Source organism: Mizuhopecten yessoensis, unplaced genomic scaffold (assembly GCF_002113885.1).
Source record: "Mizuhopecten yessoensis strain PY_sf001 unplaced genomic scaffold, ASM211388v2 scaffold673, whole genome shotgun sequence".
Taxonomy (NCBI): domain Eukaryota; kingdom Metazoa; phylum Mollusca; class Bivalvia; order Pectinida; family Pectinidae; genus Mizuhopecten; species Mizuhopecten yessoensis.
The window spans coordinates 15507-32893 of NW_018403664.1; the positions used below are offsets into that span (position 1 = coordinate 15507).

Below are 17387 nucleotides of genomic sequence, written 5' to 3' on the forward strand. Positions count from 1 at the left end.
CCTTACTTCGATTGTTAAGTCAACATATGATCAATGTTAATTGAGCTGCGGGCAAGGAGTTATTTTAGTACTGGCTGCATCGACATTATTTCGTAACACTGTTAAGAGGTACAACTAAAGTTGCAATGGACGCCATGATTTAAACTCGAGGTATATTGTCCGCTGACATTAAAATTTAAATGTCTCTATATAATTGAACTAATTTCGAACGAAATGTAGAACTTCGTTATGAGCATAATATGATGCACATAAAAAATCAACTAATTTAGGATAAGAAATATAGTGATTAAAGATAAGTTAATATATTACATTTCACTAAATAAATTGTTTGGATGTTTACACATGATACGGGAATGATATCTTGTATGGTAGGGGCCCGCCACGGGTTAATCTTTTAGCATTGTCTGTGTGTAAGTTGTAGCACACCTTCATGATGAGGTATTTAGCAGTGCATGTTACCAACCGGACCTGACTCTCGTGCAATACACGTGTAGATGCCATCAGCACTAATACCTAATTTTGAGGCTTCATTACAGAGCTTGTTGACGGATATATTACTGAAGACAGGAGAGGAAAAACACGTTTAACTGTATAGTTGAACAATTCTTTAACTTTCCTGAACATGTGTAAAACGTAGCTGTGATATCAAACCACATGATACTGTTTCCATCGGAACGCAGACACGAGCATATGCACGGGAGACGAAAGGAAACATGCCTTTTTCATTGAAGGCAGTGTTTGGAGTAAGGCCTTTTGTATTATCTTTGGGGCTATGTTTTATGTCATGTGTGTTTATTTGTTTGGCAGATCCAGCCCGCTTAGGCGATTTATGTGATTCTGACACCAAGTGCCGTAGTGCTGTTGACCATTCCGTTTGTGGATTTAACCGGAAATGCATTTGTGAAAGGAGACGTTACCCAGAAAACAACGGGACGCTTTGTCATGAAAGTAAGTAATAGCTTTCTATTCCATGTCACTGTAATCCATACACATTCTACCTGTGAATCGTGTTAGAGATAGCTAAGATCTTTTAATCAAATAGTTAATTAAATGATTTACATGATTCTTAATGAAAAAAGTGTAATTTGATATGCTGCATCAACACAGTATGACAAAATGCAGGTTGCATATTTAATATTAATTATAAACGGTCTTATTTCTAACTATGAAAATGCTCTTATCCTGCTCTTTCAATTCAGAATACTGTGACCTTGTTCATCCTAGATTACTAGCGTTCTTTAATCCTGCTTAAATGAAGGCAATACTACTTATAAAATAAAAAAGCATTATTTGAAAAACAATATGTTTGATGCTGATTTCATTGATTACGTCATTACAGTATGAAGCAATTAAATGGTTAATGACATTTTTTGTCGACATGATGTGGAAAACAATTATTTTCATAACATGTGATACACCTGTTACGTTCTGTAAACGTGCTCGTTTTAGTCGTTATAACACTTGTTACACATTTATTTTCATCACATGTGATACACCTGTTACGTTCTGTAAACGTGCTCGTTTTAGAAGTTATAACACTTGTTACACATTTACTTTCATAACATGTGATACACCTGTTACGTTCTGTACACGTGCTCGTTTTAGTCGTTATAACACTTGTTACACTTTTATTTTCCTACCATGTGATACACCTGTTACGTTCTGTAAACGTGCTCGTTTTAGAAGTTATAATACTTGTTACACATTTACTTTCATAACATATGATACACCTGTTACGTTCTGTACACGTGCTCGTTTTCGTCGTTATAACACTTGTTACACATTTATTTTCATAACATTTGATATACCTGTTACGTTCTGTAAACGTGCTCGTTTTAGTCGTTCTAAAAGTGTGATCTAAAACCTTGATATATGAAACCTGACTATTGTCATTGACATGTGAAAATATGAGTACTGTATTAGACGTAAATGGTATACGATAATTACCCTAAACACCTTTCAATCAACTTGAGAATACCTCATTAAACTTGAGATTATATATCATCAAATATAGTATATAACTCGATCAGCTTTAGGATATTACAGTTTTGGGATGTATACCAACCATCCTTAGGTAATATCATTCAACTTGAAAGTATACCAGTGTTGGTGCGTTTTATACACTACATATGTATAAGCAACACAAGTTTGTTTCAAAGTCAACCTGTGCCAACGATATCGGTGTGGACTACATGGGTCAGCTGAATTGTAAATGTCAAAAGTCAATAAATGGGAATGCTATGAGGGCTACTTATAATCCCTCGTCTACGTACTATCTGTTTGTGTGGAGACAGTTACAGAAACAGCTTCCTTCACCTAACAAATACACCCGCGCACGTTCTTTATCTACACTGTTTACAGAACAGCGTCACTATTTACAGAACAACGTCGGTAAGAAGGATATTGTCAGATAATAGTGCTGCATTTGTATGAAGTCAAATGGATATTTTACAAAACAATGAAGCTATCATTTCACTTTTTATGTAATAACAATAGAAATTTCATGGAAAAGTAAGAATCTTCGTAAAGCTATAATGGGATCTTAACTGACTCTAAACCTGTCTTTATTTTTATTATGTCTGGTATAAAACACAGCGTACTCTATAGGAATAGGGAAAACAAATTAAAACCCCTGTTGATAAGTATCTTCATATCGAACCCCCTGCTGTCAATGCGTAATACTATTTGAAGTGCACATTTAGTTTTGTTATATGTTCGTTAGTATATTTAGTATAAACGATGAATATTCATGTACATAACATATACAGTATCTAAATGGGAAAATGTTCAAATTATATATTTTTCAAATCATTCACTGAACTTGAACAAATCTGAAATTCGTTTGGTTAGCTTACTAAAAGTAGCTTATTTCGTTTAAAAGTTAGCTATAAAAGTAGGTTAGTAATTTAAGAATATTTTTTGCTGATCGTTATTTACCTAATTGTGATGAATGTAAAACAACTTAATTTTATGGGCATGAATATTTTTATCTCACAAATGTTAACGTATTACTATATGTTCTCATTGCATTATGAAGGACAATCCATCAGACTATATTGTGAGAGAATAAGGCCTTGGCAACGATCGAGCACACAATTAGTGATACAGAGGTCACACGAGCTTATCACTAAGCTAGCGTTCCCCATAACCTAGTTAAAAGTCAATGTAATACACGTGCATCTCATCAACTTGTCGACGGTAGGTAGGAATGTAGGAGTTGGCAGACACAATATCACAATAAAACAAGCACCATTCTATTTTCAGATCTTGAAAATGATTTGAGTTTAAAACGGTTTTCTTCTGTAATAATTATATAGTAAGAGGGTAAATCCATTGTCGTATGTATGGCTAAGAAGGCATTTGTGAACGCTGTAGTTTTCGTCGGTAATTAATGAATATATTGTTATAAAGACATGTTGCCTGTTTATATAGTGAACAGTTTTAAGTCACCTGAAACATCAAAATCTGATATTCCTTCTGCATTCTTTGGAATTATGCAATACGCAAAGCGGATTATTCAAGTAGATATATATCTATAAAAGCATTTACAAAGTTTATTTAGCTTATAGATCTTTGTATAGCTGCCTTAGGCCAAGGAGGATAGGTGTTAATTGCACAAAAGGAAGAGCTTTAATGGTATGCACATCAGCCGAACAGGTTATTAAATTAACCCGACCATGTAGCACTGGGGCTGGACGTAACCTATTGGTACCAGTCTTGTGTGTTGAGAACCAGTCTAAGCTTTCTATGACTGACAGGGACAGCTATGGAATGTGTAACAATTGGAATATTGATATCAAAGAACAATCTCGTGGCAGTACATTGATAGACACTTGAAAAGTAAATCAAGATTTAATTGTATAAACAAACGTTTGGATACGTGTCTGTTGTGGTAGCATCTGGAAGCAATTAGTACACCACCTGTTCCCAGACGATAGGCGTTTAGAGCCATGTTTTCTCACCGTTCTAAATAAATGATCTGCAAGATACCTCATCCTTCATTTGGGTAATGATGATATACACTTCACAAAATGACTCGAACGCTCTTTACAGCGCAAGTCTTATTATCGTGGTGCGAGTAACAAAGTATATTTAAATGTGTAATGCATGTACACGTACACTCGAGTCCGCATGCATATCGTTGGTTTTTTGTGACTATAGGGAGAAACAATTTCAACATTTGTTGTCTTAAATAAGGATTGCCGATATATAACAGCATAGTATATTTTGACAGTAAATATCATTTAAAAAAAACCTGTAGTCTGTCCCTACTTCCACTAAAATATATATAACTTTCCGTGTAGCTTATCAAGGTGAATGTTCTTCTATTTCTGTTTTACCATCGTCGGTGTTTAGGTCAACGTCGGAAAAGACTTGAAGAGCTTATCTTGAATTAAAATCTTTGTCATGAACTGATGTTTTAACTATCATTATTTAAGACAAATAGCCAACACAATAAACGTTTTGGACAACACTTACTCTTCCGGAGCAAATTGGGTCACCTATGTTTAAAAGGTGTATCCAGAGTGCATTATTAGAGTTTTTAAGCATTGATTACTTGTTATCATGTTTTGTTTCGATTGAAACGTTATGAATATGATATGTATGCAAATTACATCTCCACTAAAAAGGAATAGCAATCGAAGATTTATAAATGTGAGATTGGTGTAATATAGATATGAGGGTTGTAAGCAATGAAAAGAAGGTTATCTGTGATTGTGCAGAAGAAACAAAGACTTATAGTTTGTCTTATCACTACAACTTATGGTGCTTAACCAAATGAAAAGCTGATAGGCGTATGTATTGATCAAAGGACAATATTTCCTTAGATTCATTAAATTAAAGGCATTCCTTCCACATTATATGTAACCATCTTTCATCATTGTTTTATTCCGCCACGCTACTGAATAAAGTTTCCAAAACGATTGAGAAAGTTCACAAACAAACACTGAGGGTCATATTTGATGTAGATGATGATTTTTAGCGGTGCGTATCTATTTGTTAAATTAACTTGATTGTCTTTCGCAAAAGGTTTGATGAAATGCATGTGTATTCTATTGATTGGATACGATCCGTGTTCTAATCTGCGATAGAATCATGATCAATCGTGTTAAGCTCCTTTCATCGCACTTAAGCCACGCCCCGTTTCTTACCAAAACAAAATGGCGTCAAGCTCGCGTCTTAGCGAAATTCCGATGATAAAACTAGTAGGCGACAGCACAGAAACGACCGATGAAATGCATTTGTTGAATGAATTAAAAAAGTAAAAAGTACACATTCCTTGTTCTTACCTCCATTTATTACTGAAACGTTCGTTCCATCCGTGTGAATGCTGCTATTTAGATCCGAAATCAAATGAAACATTTCACATGTGTCCTATGCATTTACACAAAATTCTTCACAAATCTATACAAATAATCACCGATTTTGTTGATAAGCACTGATTGGTATGCATACTAAAATGGAAACGTAAAAACTTGGTCAATATTAATCCAAATATGTCGTATAAACTTTGGTAACAGGACGTTCACGAACAATCCAAATATCCCGCCTCGTGAACATACAGATCGATCTCTCGCCAGTATAAGCGGGGCCAAATGACGGACTTTTGAAAGATTCTTTCCGATTGGTCAGTCCGCTGCAGAATTGCACTTTGCCAGTTCAGGTCACAAAGTATTTTACTACGTATTTTTGTACAACGAAATACAATGTTTCTAAACAGATTAGCGTAATATATTTGTAAAGGTGTGTTAGATTGGGGATAGAAGGTCGTTTTTCGTGTCTATACTGGCGATAAGAACATGAACTTAGGTTTAAACTCTCGACCTATCGGTCTCGAGTTCAAACTCAAATTTCATATTCTAATCGCCAGTATAGCCACTCAAAACAACGTGCTATCCCCTAATTAGTGCTAATTTCATAAAATTTATTCAAACTAAAAAATCTGCAAGACCCCTTCGAGCAGTATCTACAGCGTGCGGATATATAATAAAAAATACTGTGTAAGCTCGTTCGACTACAGGAGGCAGATATAAAATACAGAAAAACTGTGTGCAATGTCAACAGCCTTCAAAATCATTCGACTGCAGGAGGCAGAAATAAAAAACAGAAAAAACTGTGTTCAATGTCTACAGTCTTCATAATCGTTCGACTACGGAGGGCAAATATAAAATACAGAAAAACTGTGTGAAATGTCTACAGCCTTCATAATCGTTAGACTACAGAAGGCAGATATAAAATACAGCAAAACTGTGTGAAATGTCTAAAGACTTCATAATCGTTAGACTGCAGAAGGCAGATATAAAATACAGAAAAAACAACTGTGTGCAATGTCAACAGCCTTCAAAATCATTCGACTGCAGGAGGCAGAAATAAAAAACAGAAAAAACTGTGTTCAATGTCTACAGTCTTCATAATCGTTCGACTACGGAAGGCAAATATAAAATACAGAAAAACTGTGTGAAATGTCTACAGCCTTCATAAACGTTAGACTACAGAAGGCAGATATAAAATACAGAAAAACTGTGTGAAATGTCTACAGCCTTCATAATCGTTAGACTACAGAACGCAGATATAAAATACAGAAAAAAAACTGTGTGCAATGTCAACAGCCTTCAAAATCGTTCGACTACAGAAGGCAGATATAAAATACAGAAAAAACTGTGTGAAATGTCAACAGCCTTCAAAATCGTTCGACTACAGGAGGCAGATATAAAATACAGAAAAACTGTGTGAAATGTCTACAGCCTTCATAATCGTTAGACTACAGAACGCAGATATAAAATACAGAAAAAAAACTGTGTGCAATGTCAACAGCCTTCAAAATCGTTCGACTACAGAAGGCAGATATAAAATACAGAAAAAACTGTGTGAAATGTCAACAGCCTTCAAAATCGTTCGACTACAGAAGGCAGATATAAAATACAGAAAACGCTGTGTGCAATGTCAACAGCCTTCAAAATCGTTCGACTGCAGGAGGCAGAAATAAAAAACAGAAAAAACTGTGTGCATTGTCTAAGTCTTCATAATCGTTCTACTACAGAACGCAGATATAAAATACAAAAAAAAACCTGTGTGCAATGTCAACAGCCTTCAAAATCGTTCGACTACAGAAGGCAGATATAAAATACAGAAAAACTGTGTGAAATGTCAACAGCCTTCAAAATCGTTCGACTACAGAAGGCAGATATAAAATACAGAAAACACTGTGTGCAATGTCAACAGCCTTCAAAATCGTTCGACTGCAGGAGGCAGAAATAAAAAACAGAAAAAACTGTTCGCATTGTCTACTGTCTTCATAATCGTTCGACTACGGGAGGCAAATATAAAATACAGAAAAACTGTGTGAAATGTCTTCAGCCTTCATAATCGTTCGACTACAGAAAGCAGATATAAAATACAGAAAAACTGTGTGCAATGTCAACAGCCTTCAAAATCGTTCGACTACAGGAGGCAGATATAAAATACAGAAAAACTGTGTGAAATGTCAACAGCCTTAAAGTCATTCGACTACAGAAGGCAGAAATAAAAAACAGAAAAAAACTGTGTGAAATGTCAACAGCCTTCAAAGTCGTTCGACTACAGAAGGCAGATATAAAATACAGAAAAACTGTGTGAAATGTCTACAGCCTTCATAATCGTTAGACTACAGAAGGCAGATATAAAATACAGAAAAACTGTGTGAAATGTATACAGCCTTCATATGCGTTCGACTACAGAAGGCAGATATAAAATACAGAAAAACTGTTTGAAATGTCTACAGCCTTCATTATCGTCAACAGCCTTCAAAATCGTTAGACTACAGAAGGTAGATATAAAATACAGAAAGAACTGTGTGAAATATCTACAGCCTTCATAATCGTTAGACTACAGAAAGCAGAAATAAAATGCTGAAAACTGTGTGAAATGGATACAGCCATCAAGTTCTTTCGATTACAGAAGGCATATATATAATACAGAAAACTGTGTGAAATGTATACAGCTTTCAAGATGTTCGATTACAGGAGGCATATATATATGACATAAAACGGAAAACGTTGTTTTTAGATAAAATAGATTATTTGGAACAGGCTGCAAGCATCAAATGTATCTGTCAAAGTCAAGCACTGGTTTTGCCGCCTTGTGTACGTCACATTTAACCCGTAGGTGGCAAATACATTATATGCAGGTTTAGCAGACATAATACGTGTTTATGAAATGCTTAAACTTAACATAGAATTGATGATTTACACAGTATTTGACTATCTTAATAAGTTTATAAAAACACAAGATATATCTGACTTGAACTATTTGTGGTATCATCGTGTTCGCGAGTTTATAGATCATTTTGAAATGATAAGATGTACAACCATTAGCTTTTATCACTTGTAACTGTTTATATCTGTAGTTGTTCAAGCTCGTTGATTATGTCTGGACTTAAACCCTTGGTTGTCCTTAACTGTTATTTTCATATTTATTTGTTCATTCATATTTTAAGCAATAATATAATATTCACCATACATTTCCAATGATATGTATGCATAAGAACAATTAGCATTTCTCTAATTATCTTGCAAATATCATTAGTCATCCAAACGATTAATTCACGAAGACACATTCAGCAATCAATTACAATTATTATTAAGATAAAGATTGTATATTTCTTCTACTGGTGACTATGATATATTGGTCACTAATAAGAAAATGTCATATCAGGTGTAATAAATAATTCACCAATAAGAGAGTCTTACCAGTTGTAATAAATGAGTCACCAATTAGAGTGTCATACCAGTTGGAATAAATGAGTCATCAATAAAAGTGTCATACTAGTTGGAAAAAATGAGTCACTAATTAGAATATCATACTAGTTGGAATAATTGAGTCACCAATTAGATTGTCATACCAGTGGTAATAATTGAGTCACCAATTGGAGTGTCATAATCGTTTTAATAGATGAGTCATTTATTAGAGTGTCATACAAGTTGTAAGAAATGAGTCCCCAATTAGAGTGTCATACCAGTTGTAAAAAATGAGTCCCCAATAAGAGTGTTATACCAGTTGTTAGAAATGAGTCCCCAATTAGAGTGTCATATCAGTTGTAAGAAATGGATCACCAAATAGAGTGTCATATTAGTTTTAATAGATGGGTCATTTATTAGAGTGTCATACCAGTTGTAAGAAATGAGTCCCCAATAAGAGTGTCATACCAGTTGTAAGAAATGAGTCATCAATTAGAGTGTCGTACCAGTTGTAATAAATGAGTCACCAATTAGAGTGTCATACCAGTTGTAATAAATGAGTCACGAATTACAGTGTCATACCAGTTGTAAGAAATGAGTCACCAATAAGAGTGTCATATCAGTTGTAATAAATGAGTCCTCAATGAGAGTGTCATACCAGTTGTAATAAATGAGTCACCAATAAGAGTGTCATATCAGTTGTAATAAATGAGTCCCCAATGAGAGTGTCGTACCAGTTGTACATGTAATACATAGATCGCTAATTAGAATGTTGTACCATTTGTTATAAATTGGTCACTTATTAGAGTACAAAACCAGTTGTCATAAATGGTTCACGTATCATAAAGTCTTACCATTTGTAATATATGGGTCACCGTTTAGCGTGTCATACCAGTTTCATATACGGGTCACTAATTAGGGTGTCATACCATTTGTAATAAATGGGTCACTGATTACAAAGTGACACTCCAGTCGTTTTGTATTGTGTTTGTAAGTCACTCATCAGAACATGTTAATCTGGTTTTGATATATAGGTCACTTATTAGAATGTGCAACACCGTTTGTAGGTCACTACATGTATTCAAAGAGTATCACATCAGTTGTAATAAATGGGACACTAATAATCTACCCGTTTTGACTTTTGTTTGTAAGTCAATACTCAGAATAGTCTAATCTAGCTGAAATATGTAGGTCACTAACTACACGGTGCCACATCGGTTGTTTTATGTAGGTCACTAATCAGAGAGTGTCATATCAGTGATTATAAATGGGTCACTACCTAGAGGGTGCCACATCGGTTGTTTTATTTAGGTCACTAATCAGAGAGTGTCATACCAGTGATTATAAATGGGTCACTAACTAGAGGGTGCCACATCATTCGTTTTATGCAGGTCACTAATCAGAGAGTGTCATACCAGTGATTATAAATGTATATTGGAAGCATGTGAGATAAATAGCAGCTAACATTATATAGGTATATTTAAAACTGAATTCGACTCCTGCTTTGTTTTCAACCTTTTGCCAGAAAAAATAGTGAATGTTAACCATGAAATTACAAATCTAATAAAAGAAACAGAAGATTTCAATATATCGTATAGTTTAACCAATAACGTTTTTTGTAATTGTTTATTTCATGTAGGCAACATTAGTTGCCGGTTATTGTTTCAGGGGAAGAGAGGAGTGGTTAAGTATATTGTGCTTCTATGGTACTGAACATTTTGTTCTCTATTCCCTATTCAGGATTTCAAAAAGAATTGTTCCTTAACTTGAGGTCAAAGAGTGCAAGAGGGGAATATACCAGGGAACCTTAGAATTATCGACAATGAAATAACAATTGTAATAATAGATACAAAATATTTTAAAATTAAACCGGTATGTAAATGATTCACAATGTTTCTTTTTTTTCTTCCGAGGGGGACAATATTCTCCCGCTGATGAAAGAACAATTAAGTGACGTCATGTATCACATTGAAATAATGTTAGGTATTTTCGAATGTCAGCCGCTATGGTACTGAACATTTTTCAAAAAGAAATATTTCCATCCCAAACTTGAGGTCACAGAGTGACGATGTGAGAAAAATATACCATATTGGGGTTTTTTGGGGTGTTTTTTTGTGCTTTTTCACATTGCATGCACATAAATAAAATAGACGGGCCACTGCACATCCATGAACTAGTGCATTATATAGCTCGTCAAACACTAGAAGTCCGCGAAATTTAATACATCACTTATCGAATGACTTGTGAAAACATCTTCGAAATCATCTTCTAATGTAACTAAATACCAAATTTTGCACGTAATATGTGCACATTAGCGACAAAATAATGTCTTGTTACTAATTCTGGAACCGTTTTTTACTGGGTACAGTTGAACAAACTCAAAAATGACATGATACAGGTAGTGACGTCAACCTCCGTTTTCCGAATTAGAAATGTTGTCAACATGGAAAGATATCCTTTTTTGTCCTTTTAAATAAACACGTATCACATTGATTCCATTATCTAATGTTTATATTTCTGCAGTTCTTTGTATGAGAGTATTTTGCCCGGTAAGTGATGCCGAAGATACAGTTTTAGAGCATCGCTTCACCATATCTCTGTCACAATAAGGCACAATCAACGTGTTATCTTCAAGTGTCCTTTCCACGCATGGAAGTCCTTATGATCAACAAATGAAATCAAAACGTTAAAAAAGTAGATCCGTACCCTGTAGGAATAGTGTTGATCGATATTTAGTCATTGTCAGTAGGTCTTGACACTTTCTGAATAAACAGTTCAAAATCAGGCTAGTAGTAACAATATATTACCATTGCATAACCAACATGGCTACTTGAAATTGCATCTTTATCGAAATTGCTATGTCAAATATTTTGTTGGCTTATAAACTATCGATGGTATGAAGGACAGCTGTTGTGTTTTGAAGACTACAGTACATTGTGCCCGGGAGTCCTGTGTGTGTTACAGCCAGAGAAAGGTACCCATCTATCTCTTCTATTAACCTGTCATACGTACGCCGAGCGTTCGGTTGAGACACAAGGGAGTGTTGATGGTTTCCTCGTGTCTATGGAATTCCTGTCATTTTCGTGCTGTTCTCATAAGTAAATGGGTACGATACAATGCCAATGAGCAGAAGTGAACATTCATCAAACATGTCTTGTCAGGACCTGGCCTCCAGTCTCGGCTCTTGGAATAGTGTTTGTGTATCATCTCCACAAACAGTTTATCTCTGGGGAATCGGGTGATTTCTTTTCAAATGATGTCTTTTTATGATGAAATTTCTTTTGAACTGTTTATTGTCTGTTTGGACCAGATGATAGTCACATTTTAACCATCTACTATAAACATATTTTTAACTAACTCAAACTTTGACGCATTATCAAAATTTTAATGTTGCGCATTATCAAATTGGAATAGATTTGCGCGTTAATTAATTGCCGCACCAACAACAATATGCATGATCTGCAATTGGCGCGGTGATTGGTTAGGGCAATATCTAAAGCACTAAGATAAGAAACCCGCTAAAATATGTACATCATTTGCAGTAATTAGTAGACCTATTGGCATCCTAGGTATCCCATATACAGAGCTCCAATTGTATACATTATGTTCCTTTAGATATTTGTAAGTAGATTGATGGAGTGTGGGTTTGTGTTCAGTATATGTAGTGTAGTTCGTTTTTGTCAATAGAGAGTGGGGGTTGTTTTATATAAATTTAACTGTCGGTTTGTTTTTTCGATAAAGTGTGTGTTTGATTTGTGTCGATTTATTTATTGTAGTATGTGTTTGTTTTTGTCGATGGAGTGTGTGTAGTGTGTGTTGATCGTTTATTGTCGATTGAAAGTGCGTGGGTTTATATTTTTGTCAATAGAGTGCGAGTCCGTTTCTGTCAATGGAATGTGGTTTTTGTACACTTACGATTGAAAGTGGATGCGTTTTCTGTCGATGGAATGTTGGTTGATTTTGTCAATGGAAAGTCGGTTTGGTTTGTCCATATATTGTTGTTTTCTGCCATGTAGTGTGACTTTATTTTTTGTTGATGAAGTGTGTGTTTATTTTCTGTCGATAGAGTGCGGGATTGCTGTCTGTCAATAAAACGTGATTGTGTATTGAGTCACTTACCTGACTACGTGGTTGTTCTGCGGGTAATCTTAGCACATTATCGAATTGGAACAAATCTTCTAATGGATACTCATACTTCAACGCAATTTTCAAAGTGCAAAAACTGCTAAAACAATTACGCTGTAAGTATGTTATATACTTCTATGCTTGATCCTAATTTATAGCTTTACCGGAAAAACTGTTCGGCTAAATTGATAACTTGACTATGAATTTCAGCTTTTTGCAATAATGCATTTTTAGCATTCGATCCAATTTCTATTGAACTTGATAATACTCATGTTATTCACGAAAAGTTCAGATCTTCTTGCACTTACTGTTAATTGAGGCATATCACTTTCTTTCCAATACAAACCCGCATTGCCCCGTTTTTAATCCTTTCGATCGGAGTTAGTGTTATAGATACTCTTTCGCAATATTTGATGCTTACAACCATATTTATTTAAAAATTATTGAAATGTTGTTTAGAAAAAAGATCATACATGTATTTGAAACTATGAACTGGATGCACATTTGGTTTAATGCTTACACAATGTATTTGCACCACTGAGAGCACACAATGCGATAACGATTTTCAACAAATATAGTCGATTGAAAAAAAAAATCAACTGTGAAAAACGTTAAATGGAATAAAGTGAACGTTTCATTTGTGTATATGACTTGGTAATTTATCTTAAAAGTTCTTTCTACGTAATACGTCATATGGACGTAGTGAGGGACATCCCCCTCGGTTTATTTTGTGTAAAATTTAGGAATTACTACTATAAAACGAAGAAACATACGTCAAAGAACTCAATGAACGAGGAAAAATAATTGATATCCCACAAATATAAAAAGATCAAACTGCCGTGTTTTTGGTCTCTTGTCAGTTGCTGCTGCTGGGAGCTGAAGGTAACGTCTGTTAATTCTTACCCAGATAGTTACATATCACACAATAAGGTTTCCCTCAGCTTCAATGTAGTTTAGGAGCCTGCAATAATAATGTTTAATCAAAATTGAAGAATTCTTATTTTATTACTGTTGTAAGGAGTAAATTTGATATATTATTGAAGAAGTGAAAGAAGAGGGGGAAAATGTTAATCCATTAACTCTGGAATTAATAGCAGAAATAGCATTACATTTTTATTATTATATTAGCTTGGTTGTCTAGACACGTCTCTGTTAATCTGTTATCTAGTTTCGCTAGCACGATTGTTGCCTACGCCCACCTCATTTGTGTTGTTCTCTCGGCATTTGTTTAGACAAAGAATTGTTCATAGAATGAAACATATATTACGAGTGACAGCATCAGATTAGTGATGCATAAGATCATAGAGAAGATATCTACAGTAGAATGGGATCAATAGGGGAAGGAGGAGATAAAGCAAAAGTAAGCAGAAGTTATTGTAGTAGCCTCGGTGGGAAGAGTTATGGCTTATATATGGGCAGGAGGCTGGGGAGGAGGTGGAATGCGATTTTGACAGAAAGAAGGACAAATAAATTCATCAGTCTTCACATTCTTCATTTCTACACACTATAGATCAAAGGAGAGTTCTAAAATGTGTTCCCTATTTTTAATACATCGCGATGTACATTAGTAAAGCTAGTATCTTGACATGCACTTGTATCTATAGACCAGTACTGTAACGTGTAGAACAGTCTTCACTTGACGTACGTCTATACTGGACACATATGCTCTTAATTAAAATATTCTTCAGACTGTCAAAGACATTCATGTGATATGTGTTCAGTTTAAATCCCCCGCCCTCCCCCAACATACAAATCTTATTTGCGGCCGGTTTGTTATAAGTGATACACTATTTTCATATCTTATGACAAACATTAATTGTTTTATGATGGAGTTCTCTAACTTGCAACAATGGCCTTGTGTCTACAACAAAAAATGTCACCAAGATAACGTTTGTCGATAAGAGTTGCTTGTGATCTTCTCTGTCATGTAATAAGTAACGCGTGTGTTCTCTGATACATCTCAACACTGTGTACGAGGACCAAACATATCATACGCACTTGTTTCATTGTCAGCTGAGCTGGTGATACCATCTGGGAGGACTTATAGACCATTATAGAAATAAAGGGATGTCTTTGTTTTGTCGTTCCAAATTATTATGATTAGATCAAGCATATTACTTACCGTAGTTAATAATTCGCTAATTAGTTTTACTAATTAACCTGTGTTAACATTCTGATCCAATTTACCAATGTATATTGGTATTCTCGCTTGGTAGGCACAGTGTATAACTGCTTAGTCTCTGTTAATGCCGTGGTATACATATACATTGTCTATGAAGAAATTCGGGATTTAATCAATACTGGAAATTACGAGACTAGTATATCCGGTTTGTTTATGACATTTGGCCAAAACAAGTGGATTTTTATCCGGAATGTATCTATAAATGGCACTTGTACTAGATGAATGTACCAGTTTATATCGAAGGTTTGTATCGATAAAGCAATTAAAAGACGGTTGTATATGTGTATATCGATAGACAATTACTAGACGATTGCATCGGTTTGTATCGATAAAACAATTACAAGACAATTGTATCGGTTTGTACCGATAAAACAATTACGAGACGATTGTATCGGTTTGTATCAATAAAACAATTTCTAGACAATAATTGAATCGGTTTGTGTCGATAACACAATTACGAGACAATTGTATCGGTTTCGTATCGATAAAGCAAATACTAGATGATTGTATCGGTTTGTATCGATAAAACAATTACTAGACAATTGTATCGGTTTGTATCGATAACACAATTACGAGACGATTGTATCGGTTTGTATCGATAAAACAATTACTAGACAATTGTATCGGTTTGTATCGATAAAGCAATTACTAGACGATTGTATCGGTTTGTATCGATACATAACAATAATATACGATCATATTGGTTTGTATCGATACCATGAAACCAATGCTAGACTGATTTGTGAATCAGGAAAGCAATGATAGGACCGGGAAACATCCTCCTATATAGTACACTGAACATTATCATGACTGTTGACCTAATTCTACATATAACGTCACCTGTCTTTCCATTGTATGCTGTACGACTCATGGCATAACTGGCATAGTGGCGTCTCAAGAGGACGTAAATGAGGATACATATTTGGCTTCAACAGCTGCTTCTTACTCTCCAGGAACTAAGCAAAGCATGTGCATTATGTTAGACGGTACATGAAATATATAATGGCTATTGAAAGACATGCATACGTGACATGTAAGACATTTTATACGTTGTTAAGAAACAACATGTCTCTTTTAACCTCGTATCATTGGGGTTTCTTTTTAATCCATTATAAGTGACCTTAGCGTTTTAATGAACGTCAATACTATTTTGATTTTAATGATAATTTGTATTTGTGATATTCTTTGCTACGAAGGTTGCCGGTTCTGTAAACAGTCCACTCTGTGAAAATTGTTTACGGTGTGCATTAGACGGTCGTTCGTAGATTTAACAAATAGTCAATGTATTTATATCCTGGTCTGTTTCTTAGTGACTATGAATTTTCATATTTATCGACTTAAGTTTTATTCGTATCCTTGTTGATCGATACTTTTTATTTTTATTTTGGGTCTGTACATCTGTACAAGTAGTTGTTTAAACAATAGGAAAAATATGTTTTGTTTCTGTACTGAAATATATATAACGAGGGATACATGTGGTTGTCACAATGGTCAATGTTCATATTGTAATCGATAACATTTTCCAATTACACTTTTTTTCAAAGTGCCAAGACTTCTCGGCCACAGATGTGCAGAAGACGCAAACTGCATTGACATTCCAAACGCCCGATGTAGCGAAAACAACACATGCATTTGCACGTACAAGTACAAAGACACAGACGACAGGACAGCATGTAGCGCACGTGAGTCACTGTGGACAGCCTAGTACTATTTATAGTGTTGTAAGAAGTGATGCCATTGTTAGATGATGTCTAACCTTCCGTCCGTTGTACGTGTATTACCTGTGAATTATTTATCTTATGTACTAATATCCAGGTGCGATCATCGCGACGATAAATATATTTGTACCTTCAACACCTTTGACTCCTTAGAAAAAACATCATAATGAAACACTCGCAGAATACATCCGTACCCAAAAATAATCTTTAGAATTTGTTTCAACGAATGAAAGGAACGTCAGTTTGATGTCACAAAGCTACAGTTGACGTGTTTACACTTACAGGACCCCGGGTATCCATTCCGACTGTCACCGATCTTTGGTTAGGTCGCATTTGTAATCTTGAGGACAAGGAACCGTGTCCAAATTGGAACATCACTAATCAGCGGTGTATGTCAGAGGACGGCAGGGTCAACACCAGGTGTCGCTGTGTGGCGGGTTTCTCTAACGTTTACAACGAAGGCGAATGTCAAGGTAAACACTTTTGTCATTGTAATAATTAAACCAGGCTATATGTGTTTTTTGACGGCAAATATGTTTCAACTATTGACAAACACGCTTATACTTTGTTATTGACAACGAAATATACATTGCACACATGATGTTAGGTAAACTCGGATGTCAAACTATTCTCGGGGGGGGGGGG

The 17387-nt window shown here is 35.1% G+C and overlaps 1 protein-coding gene across 1 annotated transcript in view; it reads left to right on the top strand.

Annotated features, from left to right (window-relative positions):
• Window positions 1-459: 459 nt before the first annotated feature.
• The window catches only part of LOC110451897, a 30930-nt gene continuing 14002 nt past the window's right edge, over window positions 460-17387 (top strand). The window contains exons 1-3 of the mRNA XM_021500123.1: window positions 460-948; window positions 16569-16706; window positions 17027-17215. Coding sequence (XP_021355798.1) covers window positions 714-948; window positions 16569-16706; window positions 17027-17215 — 562 coding nt within the window. The 5' untranslated portion in view covers window positions 460-713. The remainder of the gene's footprint in view (window positions 949-16568; window positions 16707-17026; window positions 17216-17387) is intronic.